At 44.3% G+C, this 19,359-nt stretch overlaps 1 protein-coding gene across 1 annotated transcript in view; it reads right to left on the reverse strand.

Moving 5' to 3' along the window:
• Window positions 1–6: 6 nt before the first annotated feature.
• CLIC6 (chloride intracellular channel 6) overlaps window positions 7–19,359 on the reverse strand; it is a 22,837-nt gene continuing 3,484 nt past the window's right edge. Inside the window, exons 2-6 of the mRNA XM_027703282.1 lie at window positions 5,381–5,490; window positions 4,716–4,841; window positions 3,830–3,936; window positions 2,485–2,666; window positions 7–869 (exon numbers count right to left, since the gene is read on the reverse strand). Coding sequence (XP_027559083.1) covers window positions 708–869; window positions 2,485–2,666; window positions 3,830–3,936; window positions 4,716–4,841; window positions 5,381–5,490 — 687 coding nt within the window. The 3' untranslated portion in view covers window positions 7–707. The remainder of the gene's footprint in view (window positions 870–2,484; window positions 2,667–3,829; window positions 3,937–4,715; window positions 4,842–5,380; window positions 5,491–19,359) is intronic.

Below are 19,359 nucleotides of genomic sequence, written 5' to 3' on the forward strand. Positions count from 1 at the left end.
TTCTGTCTGTAGTGACAACCAAGTCTCTCCCTCCTCCTCCCTCATCAAATATCCAAGAGCAGATAGTCCCCAGGCCAGAATTCCTGTCTTTGGGAGCACCAGGGGGGAAGTTTGATGGGTTATGCAGCCCTGAGAGAGGAGAAGGCAGGAATCCTTCTTTATTTATTTTCCATGCCAAAGGAAAGGAGCCGTGCCAGGTGAAAAGGGGTTGTTCTTGGTCGACCTGCCCTGCAGGTCTCTGGCACAGAGGACAAACTTTGGGGACACCAGGTGTGCTCCCACTGCTCTCTCCCGGCTTAGTCAGGTGCTGCTGGAGCAAAGAAACCTTTCCTTAACTGTGGAGCGTGGCAACAACTGCGGGACAGAGAGCAGGGGCAGCAACACCCCCAGGTGAAAGGTGGGGCCCAAACAGGGCTGTTCCTGCCCCAAATTCAGCCGTTTGGCCTGTGGGTTTGTGTGACCTACACTGCTTCCCAAAATTCAGCAGATCTTTAATATTGATGGATGCCTTTACCTTGGAACGGACAAGAGACACTCGGGTGTGCAAGACACACCAACGTACACACAGAGAACTGAAGAAGGAGCAAACAATGCAATACAATCATTATAAAAGGATTGGCCCATAGCAGAACTTAAAATCACCCCGCAGAACATCTGCTGGCTTTTGCTTTCCCCTCTCAGGAGCAAGGAACAGAGGCATCTTCTGGTTACTTCATTCTCTTGGCCACATCCAAATAGGCATATTCGATCTCTTGATCAGCAGGGCAAGTGTTTGTGAATTCATCTCTTGCATATGCATTGTTCAAGTATCTGGAAATCCCTGTCATCTCAGGGGGGAAATCGAAATTTCGGTATTTTTTCGCCACGACCTTTTAATAAAAAGACAAAAGGAAACAAGAAAACGTCATTACACACATGATCTGTAAAAAAATCCCAAAAAACCCCAAAAAAATAAACCACAAAAAAAACCCCACACCTACTCTTTATGCCCATTCTTAATTTACAATGTGTGGGTCTGTTGTTGATGATGAAGGGGAAAGGAAAAGGACAGAAAAAACAGGGAACAGGTGGGATGAAGAAAGCTGGTGAACAAGCAAACTCCTTGCAAAGGGTTTATTTGGTGTATATATATATATATATTTTTAGAGTTGTGCAAAGCCATGTGGACCAGTAAATCACACCTGGGAGAGACACAGGTTAAACCAGCAAACTTAAACCAGGATTAAGAGAATAATCTTACAGGAATAAACTGGCCTACACCTGGAGGAAAAATTTCAGTGGAAATCCTTGATTTCAAATGATTAGGGGAAAACAACTCTTGGCCCATCCCTAATCCCTGCCTGTGGTGTGACAGTGTGACATTCCCGCTCCGTCCTCCTCCAGACGTGCCCCTGAGCCGAGGTGACTGTCCCTGTGCTGACCCCGGGGTTTGCTGGGCCTGAGCTCTGCGTGGGCGTGGGAAAGGGCTGCTCCCTGCAATAGGATCAGCCAGGAGGTGTCTGGGCAAAGTTTTCACTTGTGGAGGTGTCGGGAAGCCGTTGGATCCACTCTTGGATCCACTCTTCCTGTGACGGAACAGGAGCCTGGAAGGAAGTTTCCCAAGGTGACCTTGTTTGTCTGAAAACCAGGGAAAGTCCTGTGTGGTCGTTTCTCTTCTAGAGCCCAGAGAGGAATCACAGAATCACAGAAGGTTTGGGTTGGAAGGGACCTTAAAGACCATCCAGTTTTTGCCATGGGCAGGGACACCTTCCACCAGCCCAGGTTGCTCCAAGCCCCGTCCAACCTGGCCTTGGACACTTCCAGGGATCCAGGGGCAGCCACAGCTTCTCTGGGAATTCTGTCCCAGCCCCTCCCCACCCTCCCACAATTCCTTCCCAATATCCCATCTAACCCTGCTATTTTTCAATTTGAAGCCATTCCCCCTTCTCCTGTCACTCCCTGCCCTTGTGAAAAGTCCCTCTCCAGCTTTTTGGAATAACCCAGGGATGGGCTTTGCCAACACCAGTCCCAGGTCACAGGGACTCTTTGGGGTGTGTGGGTGCTCCACAGTGCTACAAGAAGAGGTTGGGAGCCTTGGCTGGGAGGCAGTGGGTGGTGGCCACCCTGTCAGCCTGACTGGTCCATGTGGGGATGCTCAGCAAAGCCAGAGTTTGGGATTAAACGAGGGAGAGGCGGGAATTGGAATGGACAATACAACATAGCCTTCCTTGGCCGTGGTCACGTGCACTTTGTGTATGAAATGCAAACGAGAACATTTCTCTGCAACCCTGAATCCCACACTCATTTCACCCTTGTGAGCAGCTCAGTGACAGGAAAACAGGGATTCCAGATCCAAAGTCATCCATGTGAGGATCTGCCTGTGAGGAAACGGCTTCAGTGTCCCTGCACAGCTCCTGGGTGGCCTTGGAACAGAGAAGGGATCCCTCTGCCTTCCAGAAAAGGACTGAAGCTGCCGTGCAGGGAGCTAAAAAGGCAAATGCAAACCTTGATTATGTGGAGCTTTGGTAGGAGGTTGCAATCGGCTAAAGTGAGCTCATCTCCATCCAGGAATTTCCGGCTGGAAACGGTGATCTCCTCCGTGCTGTAAGCATCGATTTCATCAGGCAGGGGGCTGTTTAAATAGTTGTCCAGCTTCCTCAGGGCTTTCAGCAGAGACTTTTCCAAATCTGGGCAAAGACAATCAAAAGATCAGTCGAGCCCGTACCAAGGTCTCGCTGACACGGAGCAGAAAGGCGCCTCCTGCATCCTGTCTCCTGGCACCCACCCAGCTCGAGGGCAGCTGGCCCTGCCAACGCCTGCAATTCCTTTATCCCGAGCTTAACACTTAATGCTGGGATAAGAGCTCTAAAGAGCTCAGGGGGGAGATCTGAGAAAAGCCAGCGCGGGGCTGAGTTACCAGGAATGGCTCCTCCAGCCCCGCCGTGGAGCGGGATTTGGCTCTGCCTTCACGCTGGCTCCTGCCTCGGGAGCCACGGGGCCAGTGCTGGCCCGTGGGAAGGACAGGAAGCCACCAGGATGCCACTTTGGGGTGTTCAAAAACCAGCCCAGGGAACAGGCCTGAGAGCGGGAGCATGGAGAGAGAGAATCCCAGAATGGTTTGGGTTGGAAAGGATCTGAAAAGTTCGTGTGTTCCAACCCCGTGCCGTGGGCAGGGACATCTTAAACTAGACCTGGTTGCTCCAACCTGGCCTTGAACACTTCCAGGGATGGGGAGACCACAACCAACCTGTGCCAGGGCCTCACACTCCTCCCAGGGAAGAATTTCTCCCTAATATCCAATCTAACCCTGCCCTCCTCCAGCTTAAGGCCACGTGTGGTGGTCGTGAGGGTCCTGCTTTAGAGACCTGGGGCTGGAATCCTCATTTTTAATGGATATGGTTCCAGGGGACCTGTGCTTCTGGCAAAGCTGTGAGGCTGCTCCAGCATTACCTGGGAGCTGAAGGAACGAGGAGAGGCTGGAATTGGTGCTCCCATGGTTACGGCTCTATCTGCTTTAACCAGCCTTGGGAATCCTCAGTTAAGGCACAGATTCCCACAGCCTCTGGAATTCTCATTTTTAATGGAAATGGTTCCAGGGAGCCTGTGCTTTTGGCAAAGCTGTGAGGCTGCTCCAGCATTACCTGGGAGCTGAAGGAACGAGGAGAGGCTGGAATTGGTGCTCCCATGGTTACAGCTCTATCTGCTTTAACCAGCCTTGGGAATCCTCAGCTAAGGCACAGATTCCCATAGATTTTCCTCTGGAAAATCGCTGAGCTGGAAGTGGGACACCTCCAGCACAGTGTCCTAGAATTGCACAGCTCTGGTTCCCCTCTCCCACTGCAGCACTTACTTTCATTTGCATCTTTTCTGGGGTTCTTTATAAACGCAGAGAACTTGGCAAACACGTCATTTCCCGCAGAGTTGGACTCGGGGTGCTTGGGGGCAAGTTTGGGATACCTGAGGGGTTAAAACAGACAGAGTTGGATAATTAGCCTTTGCTTTCAGCTCCACTAATTAACACCCATTTATTTACACTCCGGGGTGACCACGCAGCGCTCAAAGAGAACCACCCTAAACTAAAAATCCCTTGTTTTAAGCCCTGGGAGAAAAGGTGTGTGGGCAGGGACACAGTGCTGCTGGTGGAGGGGCAGCAGGGTTTGGGAAGAGCTGCTGGGGTGGGGAAGGACAGATCAAAACCTCAAAGACCCTCCTGTGCAGCAAGATGGGCCCACCTGGACACTCAAAATGTGTCCAGTGCGTGGGAGGCGTTCGCTGCTCTTTGCTCAGAGAATTCCAGAACCATCAAGGCTGGCAGAGACCTCCAGGATCATCCAGTCCCACCCCAGCACCACCAGGATCACCCCTAATCCGTGTCTCCAGACGCCTCTGGAACACTCCCAGACACAGGGACTCCATCACCTCCCTGGGACACTTATTCCAAGGCCTGACCACTCCTGCAGGGAAAAATCGTTTCTGATCTCTGATCTGAACCTGCCTTGGTGCAATTTAAGGTCGTTTCCTCTTGTCCTGTCCCTTGGGACACCCCAGGGACACCCCCCTGGCTTCAGCTCTGTTCCACACCAGACAAAGTTGCCCCTCTCCCTGTCACCCAAACCAGCCCCTTCCAGCCTCCCACACACACACGTGCAGCTCCCTGAGGGCCTGACCCCCCAAAACCGAGGGGGTTTGGTCACAGAGCCCCGTGGAGGGCCCTGAGGGGACCAGGGACACGGTACCGGGGCGGCACCAGCTTCTCTTCCAAGAATTCCTCGATCTTGTTGACGTCGGTTTTCACTTCGCCGTCGAAGGTCATGAAGGGGGGGTTGGTGCCCGGGGCCAGGTTCTGCAGGTCTGCAGGTTTTCTGGGAAGGGGAAGAGAAGGGGTTAATCCCACCAGGAACCAGAGCTGCAATTTCTGCACTGAAGTGCCACGAACCAACATTTAAAATCAAAGAATCACGGGATGGTTTGGGCTGGAAAGAAGCTGGAAGATCATCCAGTTCCACCCCCTACCAGGGGCAGGGACCCATCCAACCTGGCCTTGGACACTTCCAGGGATCCAGGGGCAGCCACAGCTTCTCTGGGCAACCTGTGCCAGGGCCTCCCCACCCTCCCAGCCAGGAATTCCTTCCCAATATCCCATCTATCCCTGCCCTCCTTCAGCTCAAGGCCACCCCCCCTTGTCTCTGCCCATATAAAAAGTCCCTCTTTTTATAACCTCTTTTAAGAACTGGAAAGACCTCTGAAGTCTCCCCAGAGCCTTCCCTTCCACAAGCTGAACACCCCCAGCTCTCCCAGCCCGGCAGAAAGGAGCAGCCCTTTAAAATCCCCGGTGTTTTTTGGAAGAGTTGTTGTGAAAAGTTCAAATCCCAGAAGTTCAACTCGAGAGTCACGACCTCACCTTTTCAAATCCACGGTGGTGACGTTGAATATGACCCCTTTGAGCCACAGGATCATGAAGAGACGCTGCGAGAAGGGGCAGTTTCCAATGCTTTCCCCATCACTGCCAGCCTGGAGTTGGAAAAATAAAGAGTTCTGTAGGTGATGATAACAAATTTTGATGGCAGGGAAGCAGAAAACCCGGATCTGTGAGTGCACAGAGCACGTTACTCATCTCTACTAACACAAGTTTTCATGCAAAATGTCTTTCTGTCCTTCTCCAGACACGCACAGAGAGATGAGGAGGAACCTTGTCCTCTAAAAGATCTTGTTTTCCATTCAAAAGCACGATGGATGTGCCACAAGTTGGGAAACAAAAGGGAAATCAAAGCAGCCCTCCCGGAGGAAACAGCCTCCACCTCATTTTTCTGCCTGAACATAAACCCACCCACGTCACTGCGAGGAATTAAATCAGTTTATGGTCACGGGAAACAAAGATTTACCGGCCTAAATTTGAGGTGGAATGTCTAAAGCACTGCAACAGAATAAAGCAGTTCATTAAGAATTTCAAAATAAAGGACCGTGGGAGCCCTGGAGAAGGAGGGGAGGAAGAGGAGAAACTCTGTGTGGCCACAGAAGTGTTGCTCTCATGTGTTGGATTTTATTGAAGGGTTTGTTTAAAGGGTTTGTTAAAATGAGGCAAAGTCTTGCAGAGTTGCTGCTGCCTGAGTGAGGCTTCACTTGTTGGAAGAGATGAGGGTCTAATTTTTAAGCCCTTCACACGATTCCCCTGAAGCCCAGCTTTAAAATTTAGATTAAATGTAAGGGGTAGAAGCATAAAAACCCCCAAGTGTATCATTTATTCAGTTAATAGGTTAATCCATTAAGGTTTGCAGCCCTCATAAGCCAAGAAGACACACGAATGAAACCAGCTCTGCCTGTCATTTCACCTCCCTCAGTGCTGTCAAAGGAATCTCAAATATTCCAAAAATTCCTCAATGAGCAAAGATTTAGCTGTACAGGGCTCACCTTCACAAAGAGCTCGATGGCTGGAAACAAGTGCCTGTGCTGGAGCAGGAAAGAGCTCGAGGGATGCATGGAAGGGGCTTCCTAAACCTTCTGGTTCTCCCTAGAAACCTGGAGGAACCTCCTCGGACAACTCCCTGTGCCTTCTGCCTCTGGCACTGCAACAACCACTGGTTTTCTTGGGATGGAGAACCAGGATTGGAACTTAAGCATTGCCAGGGGGTGAGAACTTTTAGAAATGCCGGGTTGGAAATAGAGAAGTTCTTGTTTCTTGTTAGAAAAGTCTTGTTTTGTAGGTGGCAAATGTCAGAGCTGGTGAAAAGCTGCCGTTGTGTTTTAACTCCTACTCAGAGCAGGGCCCTGTAGGGGACTGGAGACACAGAACTGCTGGGTGTTTACACAGAATCCAGGATGGGTTGGGTTGGAAGGGACCTTAAAGATCATCCAGTGCCACCCCTGCCATGGGCAGGGACACCTTCCACCAGCCCAGGTTGCTCCAAGCCCCGTCCAACCTGGCCTTGGACACTTCCAGGGATCCAGGGGCAGCCACAGCTTCTCTGGGAATTCTATCCCAGGGCCTCCCCACCCTCCCAGCCAGGAATTCCTTCCCAATATCCCATCTAACCCTGCCTTCAAATTACATCCCCAGTGATGTCAACGCTCTCAGGGGACATTTTGCTGATCCCAGCCCAGGAGAGCTCACACTGATCCCGGGATCACCAAGGCTGGAAGAGACCTTCAATATCCAGTGCCACCCTCACCCAGCACCACCACAATCACCCCTAATCCATGTCCCCAAGGGCCACATCCAGACACCTCTGGGACACTCCCAGACACAGGGACTCCACCACCTCCCTGGGACACTTATTCCAAGGCCTGACCACTCCTTTTTTAGGGAAAAATTGTTTCTAGTCTCTGATCTGAACCTGCCCTGGGGCAATTTAAGGCTGTTTCCTCTCATGCTTTAGGAAGCTGAAGGACATTTAGTCCCCAGGAGCTCTGGGTGAGGGAGGACAAGTCTTTATCTACGCTTGCCACGCCAGGGCTGGTGGTGGATTCCTCCAGGATTCCTCCAGGATTCCTTCAATCCCACAGACCTGGAGGGAAATTACAGCCCCAACACAACAGCCCAGTGATTAAACCTGCAGGAACACCAGACCTGATTCCCACCTTGGCACAGTTGGACTTGGCAGCTCCAAGATGCTCCAGTTTCCCACATATCCTGCTGAAAGCCCAGAATGTGGATTTCATAAAATCATGGAATCGTAGAATCCCAGAACGGTTTGGGTTGGAAGGGACCCTAAAGATCATCCAGTTCCAACCCCCTGCCATGGGCAGGGACACTTGTTTTCCTGCAGGATTGGTCAGGCCTTGGAATTAGTGTCCCAGGGGAGGTGCCTCCTGCAGACCCTTCCCGAGGTGGGAGAGAACCACACCAGGGTTTGGGCTGGAAAGGCCCTTAAGGATCATCTCATCCCACCCCCTGCCATGGGCAGGGACACCTTCCACCAGCCCAGGTTGCTCCAAGCCCCGTCCAACCTGGCCTTGGACACTTCCAGGGATCCAGGGGCAGCCACAGCTTCTCTGGGAATTCTATCCCAGCCCCTCCCCACCCTCCCAGCCAAGAATTCCTTCCCAATATCCCATCTATCCCTGCCCTCTGGCAGTGGGAAGCCATTCCCTGTGTCCTGTCCCTCCATCCCTTGTCCCCAGTCCCTCTCCAGCTCTCCTGGAGCCCCTTTAGGCCCTGGAAGGGGCTCTCAGCTCTCCCTGGAGCCTTCCCTTCTCCAACCTGGACATTCCCAGCTCTCCCAGCCCGGCTCCAGAGCAGAGGGGCTCCAGCCCTGGGAGAATCTTCCTGCCCAACTCGTTTGGGCTCTCCCTGAGCTGGGATTGCTCTCCCTGCCCTGGGATTGTTCTGCCCCTGGAGCTGCTGGAAGAGTTTGGTTTGTAACAGGTTCTGTCCAAACATCTCCAGAATGAGCTTTCTGAAGGTTCCTCTGCCAACCCCAAATGTTCTGTGCCTTCAAAACTGCGGTGAATGGACAAAGGAAAATTTGTTTTTCCTGGAATTTCTGTTCCCTTTTGAAGGTTGAGCACAGAAGGAACAATTCAGAAGGACCTGAGACAACATTATTTGTTTTCATATAATTATGTGACCCCTCTGAAGCTACAAAAGATAAAAGAACAAGGAGCATAAATTTTTTTTTTTCCAAAAGGTGAACTCTAAATCCATCTTCCTTCAACACAAGGGACATAAGCTACCTCCTTTCCCATATTTATTTATATATAATTCTTAAATTATATAATAAATATGTTATATAATTCATTATATAATATGTAATTTACCAATATATATAAATTTTATATATTATATATAACATTATATATAAAAAATATAAAGACTATATATTTTTAGATATCTTATTATATTTATTATATAATAAATATATTACATAATTTATTATATAATATATAATATATTAATATATTATTTATATATATGAAATATATATAATATATAATACATAAATATATAATATACTATATATTATAATTTATATTACATAATATATTAACAATATATAATTTATTATATAATGAATTATATTTTATTATATTTATTTTTATATATATATTTACATATATATTTATATATTCCCTCCCCAGCTCCCTCAGCTGCTCCTCTTGTTTTCCAGACCCAAAATATCTATTTTCTAGACCTAACCACATTCTGGCAGTGTGCTGTGACAGATACACTATTTTAATTTTAAAAAATAAATTGAATTTAAGGTTTAGTTTGGTTTTTTCCTTAATTGTACAGGAATTCCTGGAAATGTCCAAGGTTGCACAGGACTTGGAGCAACCTGGGCTGGTGGAAGGTGTCCCTGGGATGAGATGATCCTTAAAATCCCTTCCAACCCAAACCGTCCTGGGATTCTATGAACAAAAAAAACCCTTGAACTCCTTGAAGATACAAAGTGTGTTTTACCTTCTCTTTGCAATATTTCTGCAGATTTCTACACTATTAAAACACTGAAAACCCCTCCAAAAGTTCTTGTTTCGGCCACATTAGAAAATTTTATTTAAGAAATAAAATATCTTTTTGATGTCTTATATATTAATACAGTAATAGATAATTATATATATTACTATATATAAAAATATAAGATATTAAATTTACAAAAATTATATTCATTAAATATATTTTATATATATTAATATATAATTATGTAATAATATATATAAAATATAAGATATTAAATTGATTAAATTATATTCATTAAATATAATATATTTTATATATATCTTAATATGTAATATATTAAATTTATTAAATATTTTAATTTATGTAAATGTAAATTTAAATTTAAATATAAGTATTAAATTTATTAAATATCTTTTATAAAATGTAATATATTATTATCGAATATTAATCTAATATATAAAATATCTTTTTATGTATTATATATTAATATACTTATGTGTAATTATATATTAATATATAAAATATAAGATATTGAATTTACAATTATATTCAATAAATATATTATACTTTATATACTAATATATAATGTACTAAATTTATAAAATATTTTAATTTATATAACTATAAATTAAATATGAATATTAAATTTACAATATATCTTATAAAATATGATCTTAATATCTAATATTAATCTTATATTTAAAATGTCTTTTTTATGTATTATATATTAAATATATTAATCTAATATATTCAATATACTAATATTATATATTGGCTGTATAAAAACTATTTTAAAAATCCAAAATTTCTTCTTTTTGGCAAAATTAGTGCTCTTAGGGAGGCAATAGAAACATATTTACAAGTAATTTGGTTCAGTGAAGCCAACTGTAGTGCACTAAATTGGGGTCAGATCACTTCCAACAGATATTTCCAGCTGCTCTTCATTTTCTCAGCCAAATAGCAGAAAAAGAAATAAACATTTAAAATTTGGCTGGTGATTCTTGCATGGAAATTGTATTTTTGGTACTTGCTGGGACATCCCCAAAAGTGAAGTTCGGTGAGAAAGGTGTGAAAAGAGCAACTGGACTCTCCCTCGGGTATAAAAAAATAATAAATCTGATTTTTCCCATCGTTTTAAACGCAAAATAAGCACCTTGATATTGAAAGTGAGGCATCGGGATTTTTGCTTTATAAAGGAACCATCTTAATTTATATTATTTTATATTATATTAGTTGTTATTGATTAGTTATTATTTTATATTAATTTATATTTTGAAGTATTAACACCTGTGGACACTGTTCCAGGGGTTCAGAGAACACCAGATGTGGTTAAAGGATCACAGTTTGAACAGGCAAGTTCAGGAACACACTTTTTTGTTCTAAACCCTCAGGAAGGTTTCAGGTTAAGGAGGGAACAGTAAATGTGACTCCCAGAATTCTGCTAAAAATGGGTTCTTGCTTTTTTTTTTTTTAAGAGGCTCAGGCAAAAAAAAAATCACGAAGGGGAAGGAGGGAGGAAAAATCCTGAAATATTTCAGCATCAAAGAATCCCAGAATGGTTTGGGTTGGAAGGGGAATTAAGGATCATCCTGTTCCAACCCCTGCCATGGGCAGGGACACCTTCCACCAGCCCAGGTTGCTCCAGGTCCATCCTGGCCTTGGACACTTCCAGGGATCCAGGGGCAGCCACAGCTTCTCTGGGAATTCCATTCCAGTCCCTCACCACCCTATTCCTTCCCAACATCCCATCTAACCCTGCTGTTTTTCAGTTTAAATCCATTCCCCCTTGTCCTGTCCCTCCAGCCCTTGGAAATAGTCTCTCTCCATCTTTCCTGGAGCCCCTTCAGGTCCTGGAAGGCCACAATCAGGTGGAATCATGGAATCCTGGAATGGTTTGGGTGGGAAGGGACCTTAAGGATCATCCAGTGCCACCCCCTGCCATGGGCAGGGACACCTTCCACCAGCCCAGGTTGCTCCAAGCCCCATCCAACCTGGCCTTGGACACTTCCAGGGATCCAGGGGCAGCCACAGCTTCTCTGGGAATTCTATCCCAGCCCCTCCCCACCCTCCCAGCCAGGAATTCCTTCCCAATATCCCACCAATATCCCTACCCTCTGGCAGTTTGAAGCCATTCCTGTCCCTCCAGTCCTTGGAAATAGTCTCTCTCCATCTTTCCTGGAGCTCCTTCAGGCCCTGCAAGGCCACAGTCAGGTCACCCCAAAGCTTCTCCTCTCCAGGCTGAACAATCCCAGCTCTCCCAGCCTTTCCTCCCAGCAGAGCTGCTCCAGCCCTGAAAATCCTGGGCACTAAGGACAACCCAGAGCACCAGCTGATTTCCACCTCCACGATCCACCAGTGGAGGTGCTTTGGGAAGAAGGGAATGCTAAAAAAAAGGGCAGGGGCCCAGATTAGCCAAGGGCACAAAACCTGGAGCCGGGAGCAGGCGGGAAAATGGGAGAACCAACCCCCAAGGGCTGTTTGTGCCCTCAGCCTGACCTTGAGCTGCTGCAGCCCCGGGGGCAGAGCTGGGGTTTGTTGCACAAACACAAAGTTCTGCCCTTCCAGGGCATGGGATGTCACGGGTCACAGGAGGGACAGGAATGCACAGTCCGGAATGGGATTGGGGCTGTTCATCCTGCGGGAAAGGAGGGTCCAGGGAGACCTGAGAGCCCCTTTCGGGGCCTGAAGGGGCTCCAGGAGAGCTGGAGAGGGACTGGGGACAAGGGATGGAGGGACAGGACACAGGGAATGGCTTCAAACTGCCAGAGGGCAGGGATAGATGGGATATTGGGAAGGAATTCCTGGCTGGGAGGGTGGTGAGACCCTGGCCCAGGTTGCCCCTGGATCCCTGGAAGTGTCCCAGGCCAGGTTGGACGGGGCTTGGAGCAACCTGGGCCAGTGGAAGGTGTCCCTGCCCATGGCAGGGGGTGGCACTGGATGATCCTTAAGGTCCCTTCCCACCCAAACCATTCCAGGATTCCAGGATTCCACCTCATTGTGGCCTTGCAGGGCCTGAAGGAGCTCCAGGAAAGTTGGAGAGAGACTATTTCCAAGGGCTGGAGGGACAGGACAAGGGGGAATGACTTCAGACTGACAGAGAGTAGGGTTAGATGGGATATTGGGAAGAAATAGGGTGGTGAGGGACTGGAATGGAATTCCCAGAGGAGCTGTGGCTGCCCCTGGATCCCTGGAAGTGTCCAAGGCCAGGTTGGATAAACTTGGAGCAACCTGGGCTGGTGGGAGGTGTCCCTGCCCATGGCAGGGGGTGGGACTGGATGATCTTTAGGGTCCCTTCCAACCCCAACCCATCCTGGAATTCTGTTGTTAACCCAAAAGCACGTCCAGAGCACCGGGGCAGCTGGAATGGTTCAAATCCCTGCCTGTGCTGGTCTTCCTGTTCTCTGCCACCCCCTCCCAAAAATAAACCCCCACACTGGCCCAGGAAGGAGCCTCTGAGGTCCTGTCTGGCATTCCAGCAGAACATAAGGACAATTCCAGTCGGAATAATGCCGGGGATTTATCTCCTGATAACAACCAGCCCTACCCGGGAGGCAGGAACAGCAGCAGCACCACCAGGGCTACTGGGAACAGGCTGAACATCCCACAAACTGATAACTGGGAATGCTGGGATAAGGGAAAAGTGATAAAAAGGATCACAACAGAGTCAGGCAGAAAAAAAGAAAACTGGGAGAGAGGTGGGGAGGGAGAGAAAGTCCCATTCCTTGAGGATTCATCATCCTGCCTGTTCACCCACCCACCCATTGGGATGTCTGGAAGTGCTGCTTCCTCTGAGCCTTCCAGAATTCAGGCATCTAATTTAACTTCAATTTGCTGGATCCCACCCCTGGCGATGAGTTTTCAGCTGGGGAAAAAAAAACAACAAAGATCGGAGTGGATTTTTCCCAGGGTGGAGCTGTAGGGAAAAGGGGATGTTGGCTTTGGCTGCATCAAGGCTGGCACTTCCATGGAATGCTGGAAGCATTCCAGCCATGGCACAAGGTAGGGAATGTGGTCCCTGCAAAAACCTGGTGCTCCACTGCCATTTTTGCTGCCCCTGGATCCCTGGAAGTGTCCAAGGCCAAGGTTTGGAGCAACCTGGGATGGTGGAAGGTGTCCCTGCCCATGGGATTATAAAATTCCAGGATGGTTTGGGTTGGGAGGGACCTTAAAGCCCATCCAGTGCCACCCCTGCCATGGGCAGGGACACCTTCCACCAGCCCAGGTTGCTCCAAGTTTATCCAACGTGGCCTTGGACACTTCCAGGGATCCAGGGGCAGCCACAGCTTCTCTGGGAATTCTATCATAGGGCCTCCCCATCCTCCTAGGGAAGAGGGAAAGCCAAGCTTTATTTGGAGGCAGGAAAACAGAAGTTTAGAGCAGCATCTATAAAAAAAGCACCAAAAAAATACAGAACTAAAACTCTGCTCCTGACTTAAACCCCAAATATATCAACAGAAAACACATTAGCTGGGATGTGGGAATGCCAGTGGAATTTTTGAAGCCTTTTTTTGTCCAAGATTAAGGCTTTTGGCCAAAGCTGGGCCCAGAAAAGATGCCAATGGGGAAGATAATGAAAGGAAAGCAGGAGGTGAAGGTGAGAAAAGGAATTAACTTTTCACCTGTGAGGCTTCACCTGAGCCCGGGCGCCTCTAAGCTGGTTGTTGTGGGATCAGGGATTAGGGGAATTAGGCTAAAGGTTGAGTTTACCTACAAAGAGGGTGTTAATTGAGACAATTTAGGGCTCTTCTCCTGCTGGATGTGAGCTCAGGCTGAGCAGAAATAGGGAAGAAACTCTTGTTCCCTCACATTTGAACATCCTGGGAAGTCGATGCCTCCCAGCCTGACCACATACTAACCAATAATTTTAATTATTAAGGCCTTTCCCATCCTGCCAGGCTTCTGAAATTCAAGTTTTCTTGCTTCAAACGCTGCTTGAATCACCTCACTGTGATTATTTTGTTCCATCAGGTTTCATAATGATAAAAGTCTTGGCTAGAAATTATTCTTTGGGTGCTCCTGGTCCTCAGGGATTGACAGTGGGTGGGATATTTTTCTGCCCCACAGCTCCAAGGGGTCACATCCAGCTGGAAATTCCAATCCTCCACAGAGAACAGGGAGGAAAATAAGCCTGAAGCTGCAAATTCAGGGAATCATGGAATGGTTGGGGTCGGAAGGGACCTTAAAGATCATCACAGTAAGTCATTAAAAGAGATTAAAAATTAAATTTATGTGCAAAGGTGCTCTTAAAAGAAGAGAAAATAAAGAAATTTTGGGATTTTACAACATTTCTCTTGCCTTGAGCCAGGCCCCTCCTGGTGTGGTGGGTGTTTCCAGCCACAGGTGCTCTTATTAAAAAAAAAAATCCCTAAAATCCAATGAAATTACAAAGGAAAAAAAGCAAAATACAAGTTTATTTTCTCAAATAGGTCTCCCTGCCAATAAAGCTACTCCAGGAGACACAGGATTCAGCAGAACGTGGGGCAGGGCAGGGCAAGGAAAATTAAATGTAAAGATAGAGAGGGAAATGTAAAAGTAAAGGAGGAAATGTCGTAATGAAGAGGGAAAATGTAAAATTAAAGAGGGAAATGTAAAAATAAAGAGGGAAACGTAAAAATAAAGAGGGAAATGTAAAAATAAAGAGGGAAATGTAAAATAAGGAGGGAAATGTGAAAATAGAGAGGGAAAATGTAAAAATAAAAGGGAAAATATAAAAATAAGGAGGGAAATGTCAAAATAAAGAGGGAAAGATGAAAATAAAGAGGGAAGTGTAAAAATAAAAAGAGAAAATGTAAAAATAAAGAGGGAAATGTGAAAATAAAGAGGAAAATGTAAAAGTAAAGAGGGAAATGTAGAAATAAAGAGGGAAATGTCAAAATAAAGAGGGAAATGTCAAAATAAAGAGGGAAATGTCAAAATAGAGAGGGAAATTAAAAATAAAGAGGGAAAAGTAAAAATAAAGAAGGAAATGTAAAAATAAAGAGGGAAAATGTAAAAATAAAGAGGGAAGTGTAAAAATAAAGAGGGAAATGTCAAAATAGAGAGGGAAATGTCAAAATAAAGAGGGAAATGTGAAAATAGGGAGGGAAATGTAAAACTAAAGAGGAAAATGTAAAACTAAAGAGGGAAATGTCAAAGTGAACAGGGCAAATGTAAAAATAAAGAGGGAAATGTGAAAATAATAAGAGAAATGTCAAAATAAAGAGGGAAAATGTCAAAATAAAGAGGGAAAATGTCAAATTAAAGAGGGAAAATGTAAAACTAAAGAAGAAAATGTCAAAATAAACAGGGGAAATGTAAAAATAAAGAGGGAAATGTGAAAATAAAGAGGGGCATTAACTTGTGGATTGAAAGACTAAAAACTTCAGCTGCACTTGAGCGGGGTTTAAATTCATCTTGCCCAGTTCAGGAACATTTTCCTGCCCAGGTAATTCCATGTTTCAGGAGTTGGGCTTGGTTTGTGTCTCGCTCCAAATACCATTTATTTGAGGCATCACCATTTGTTCCCTTTTTTTAGGAGGTGGTGGGAATGAATGATCACCTTTTTTTAGGGAGAAATCCTTTCTCCAGAGGGTGGGGAGGCCCTGGAACAGGTTGGCTGGAGAAGCTGCCCCTGGATCATCCCTGGAAGTGTCCAAGGCCAAGCTTGGAGCCACCTGTGCCGATCCCTCCCTTTTCTCCTTCTCCAGAGTCTTTAAAATTTGAATTTCCTGGATTATTTTCCCACCAAAACCTACCAAGGGTTGAAGGAAACCAAGAACCCTTGAAGTGGGCACAGGAAAAATCAGATCTGGGAGGCTCCACCCGGTTCCAGACCTGTGGGAACTGATTCCAAGATTCCAACCCCAAACTTCCAGGGAGTTCCTGCCCTCTCCCTGTATCCATGGGAACATTCCCAGGTCACAAGCACGACCCAAATGCTATTAACTATTTATCCTGTTACAAGAATTATGGTTTAAATACCTCCCTGCTCCTCCTAATCCCCCTTTAATAACCGGGGCTGAGCGTTCTGCAGGGAGAGCAAAATTCCGACATCCCTCCGGAATTCTTGCAGGGAATTACTGCAACAAAGGGGTGTTGTATTCCCAAACATGTTATAGGGCCTGGGAAAAACAGATTAATGGGTGTTTCGGTGCTACATCCTGGTTTACACTTCATTTCTGCTCCCCCTGCAACACACGGATGGGCTGCTGCTATTTATGTATCAAAATTATATATAAAACCTCTCTATATTTAGATAAAAACTATGTATTTATATGTAGTTTATATATTTATTGCATGTAAATATTTATACAAAACCTATATATTTATGTATAGGTTTATATATTTATTATATAAATATTTATATTAAAATATTGATATAAAATGTTTATATACATATATAAACTATATTTAAATATAGTTATATTTATATAAAACTATATATTATATACAGTTTCCTATATTTATTATATATAAATATTTATATAAAATATTTATATAAAACTATGTATTATATTTAGTTATATATTTATTATATAAATATTTATATTAAAATAGTGATATAAAATATTTATATAAACATATATATTTATATAGAACTATATTTAAATACAGTTATATTTATATAAAACTATATATTTATATATAGTTTCCTATATTTGATATATATAAATATTTGTATAAAACTATATATTTATATATAGTTTTATATATTTATTACATGTCTATAAATATTTATATAAAATATTGATATCAAATATTTATATAAACATATATTTATATAGAACTATATTTAAATATAGTTATATCTATATAAAAACCCTATATATATATGGTTTCATATCTTTATTATATATAAATATTTTTATAAAATATTTATAAAAAATGTATTTGTATAAAAACTATATTTAAATATCATTATATTTATATAAAAACTATATAGTTATATCTAGATAAAACTATATAGTTATATCTAGATAAAAACTATATCATTATGTCTATATAAAAACAATATAGTTGTATCTATATAAAAACAATATAGTTATATCTATATAAAAACTATATAGTTATATAAAAATGACATAGTTATATCTATATAAAAACCCTATATATATATATATATAGTTACATAGATATAAAAAACTCTGTGTATAAAATACCTGGGATTTGTGCTGCAAACAGATAAGAAATACTCAAATAATAAAGAAATTGTTTTATGGAGCTTCAGGGAGTAAAGAAAATAAATTGCCAATGATATTCCCAAATTAAATCAGGAGAGAAAAGTGGAAGTTAAAAGAGTTTGTGGGGGGTTTTTTCACCTCCAATAATTTGGGATGTTTTGGTCCACACACAAAATAATTCAAATAATAAAAGAAATACCAGCTCCAGTGAGAAAATGCCCTGAAAGAGCAGTGAAAAATTGAAAAGAAACTTGATTTTTTTATCCTTTTTTTTACAAAAACGTTCTGTTACAGCCCCTAAAAAAATCGAGTTCCCCAAACAGCCCCCGGGTTAAATGTCACCCATTTGCCAGCACACAAACGAGGCCTTTTCTGAAACCTGAGTGAATATTTAACTTTTTAATTGCCCCATTTGAATAACTCAGAACAGGGCGACTCCAATCCTGCTGTAGCTGATTTTGTTCTGTGATAGTTTTATTTCTGGTTTGTTTGGAACGTTCACAAATGCACCAAAATTTCAGCATGTGGAGAGAAATAAAACAAAAAGGGAAATTTCCCCCTTGGAATTTCTGTCTGCTGGGAGAAGCCAATAATTTTAGGAAGGAATTAAAGCACTTTAAGCTCTGACAAGGTGGGTGTTAATTGAGGGCAGCTGGAAAAGGGTCATTCAGTTTGTTGAGTTTTTATCAGTAAATAATTTCTCAGGGAATAATTCCTTGGGAAATAATCAGAAGGAGAATGGAAACACACACACACAAGTCCTGAGCACGGGGTGACATTTCATTCCTGAGCAAGAAAATAAATCCTGTCACCTTCATGTGACATTGATTGACTTGGGCACAGACAGAGGGACAGAAAATTCCCTACTTTTTATAGGAATCATGCTTTTTATGGGATATCCTAAATGGGAAGGGATGCACAGGGATCATCCAGCCCGGCAGCTTTCCAGGATTTAAATTCCCTGCTCACAAAGAGGCATAAATGTGATTTTTTTATGGGTCTGGAAGAAAGGCCAAAGAGAGTCCCCGGGAGGAACCTGTCAAGGTGAGGAGCCCAAAAAAGGAGGAATTGTTTGTGGAATGGGAACAATCCCGAGGTTGTTTAATCCTCTTCCTGTGAAGGGAGCAGCAAAGTGCTGGATTGGGAATGGGAGAAGACATGGAATCATGGAATTATGCAATGGTTTGCCTCGGAAGGGACCTTAAAAACCATCTCATTCCATCCCCTGCTCATTCCATCCCCTGCCATTTTTATTTCAGGAAGGCCATTTGCAAAGTTGCCCCTGGATTTATTGATGATTTTAGTTATATTTAGTTATGTTTTCCAACTAATTGGTTCAATCCCTTTCTTTCCCTCTCCCAGAAAATCCTTAACCACGAGTCCTGGGGATGGGTTTGTTATTCACCCACATGAAAACATCAGTTCAACCTCAAATTCAACAGGCAGCAGGAAAATTCCCTGGCACTGCTGCAGGATAATCACCTCATCCCAGAATCCCAGAATCACCTCATCCCAGAATCACCTCATCCCAGAATCACCTCATCCCAGAATCCCAGAATCCCCAGGGTTGGAAGAGCCCTCCAGGATCCTCCAGTCCCACCAGGATCACCCCTAACCCATCCAAATCCATCCCCAAGGGCCACATCCAGACACCTGTGGGACATTTCCAGGGAAGTTGCTGAAGAAACGGGATCTCTCCCACAGGATTTAGGGAATGGAGTTTCATTCCCAATGCCCAGGGACTGAAGGCAGGAGCAGCCAAGGAAAACTCCCATCCCTGCCCCTGCTGGGGCCGATCCCAGGGAAGAGCAGCCTTGGAAAGGAGCC

This window comes from Neopelma chrysocephalum, unplaced genomic scaffold (genome assembly GCF_003984885.1).
Source record: "Neopelma chrysocephalum unplaced genomic scaffold, ASM398488v2 Primary Assembly neopelma1_219, whole genome shotgun sequence".
Lineage (NCBI taxonomy): Eukaryota > Metazoa > Chordata > Aves > Passeriformes > Pipridae > Neopelma > Neopelma chrysocephalum.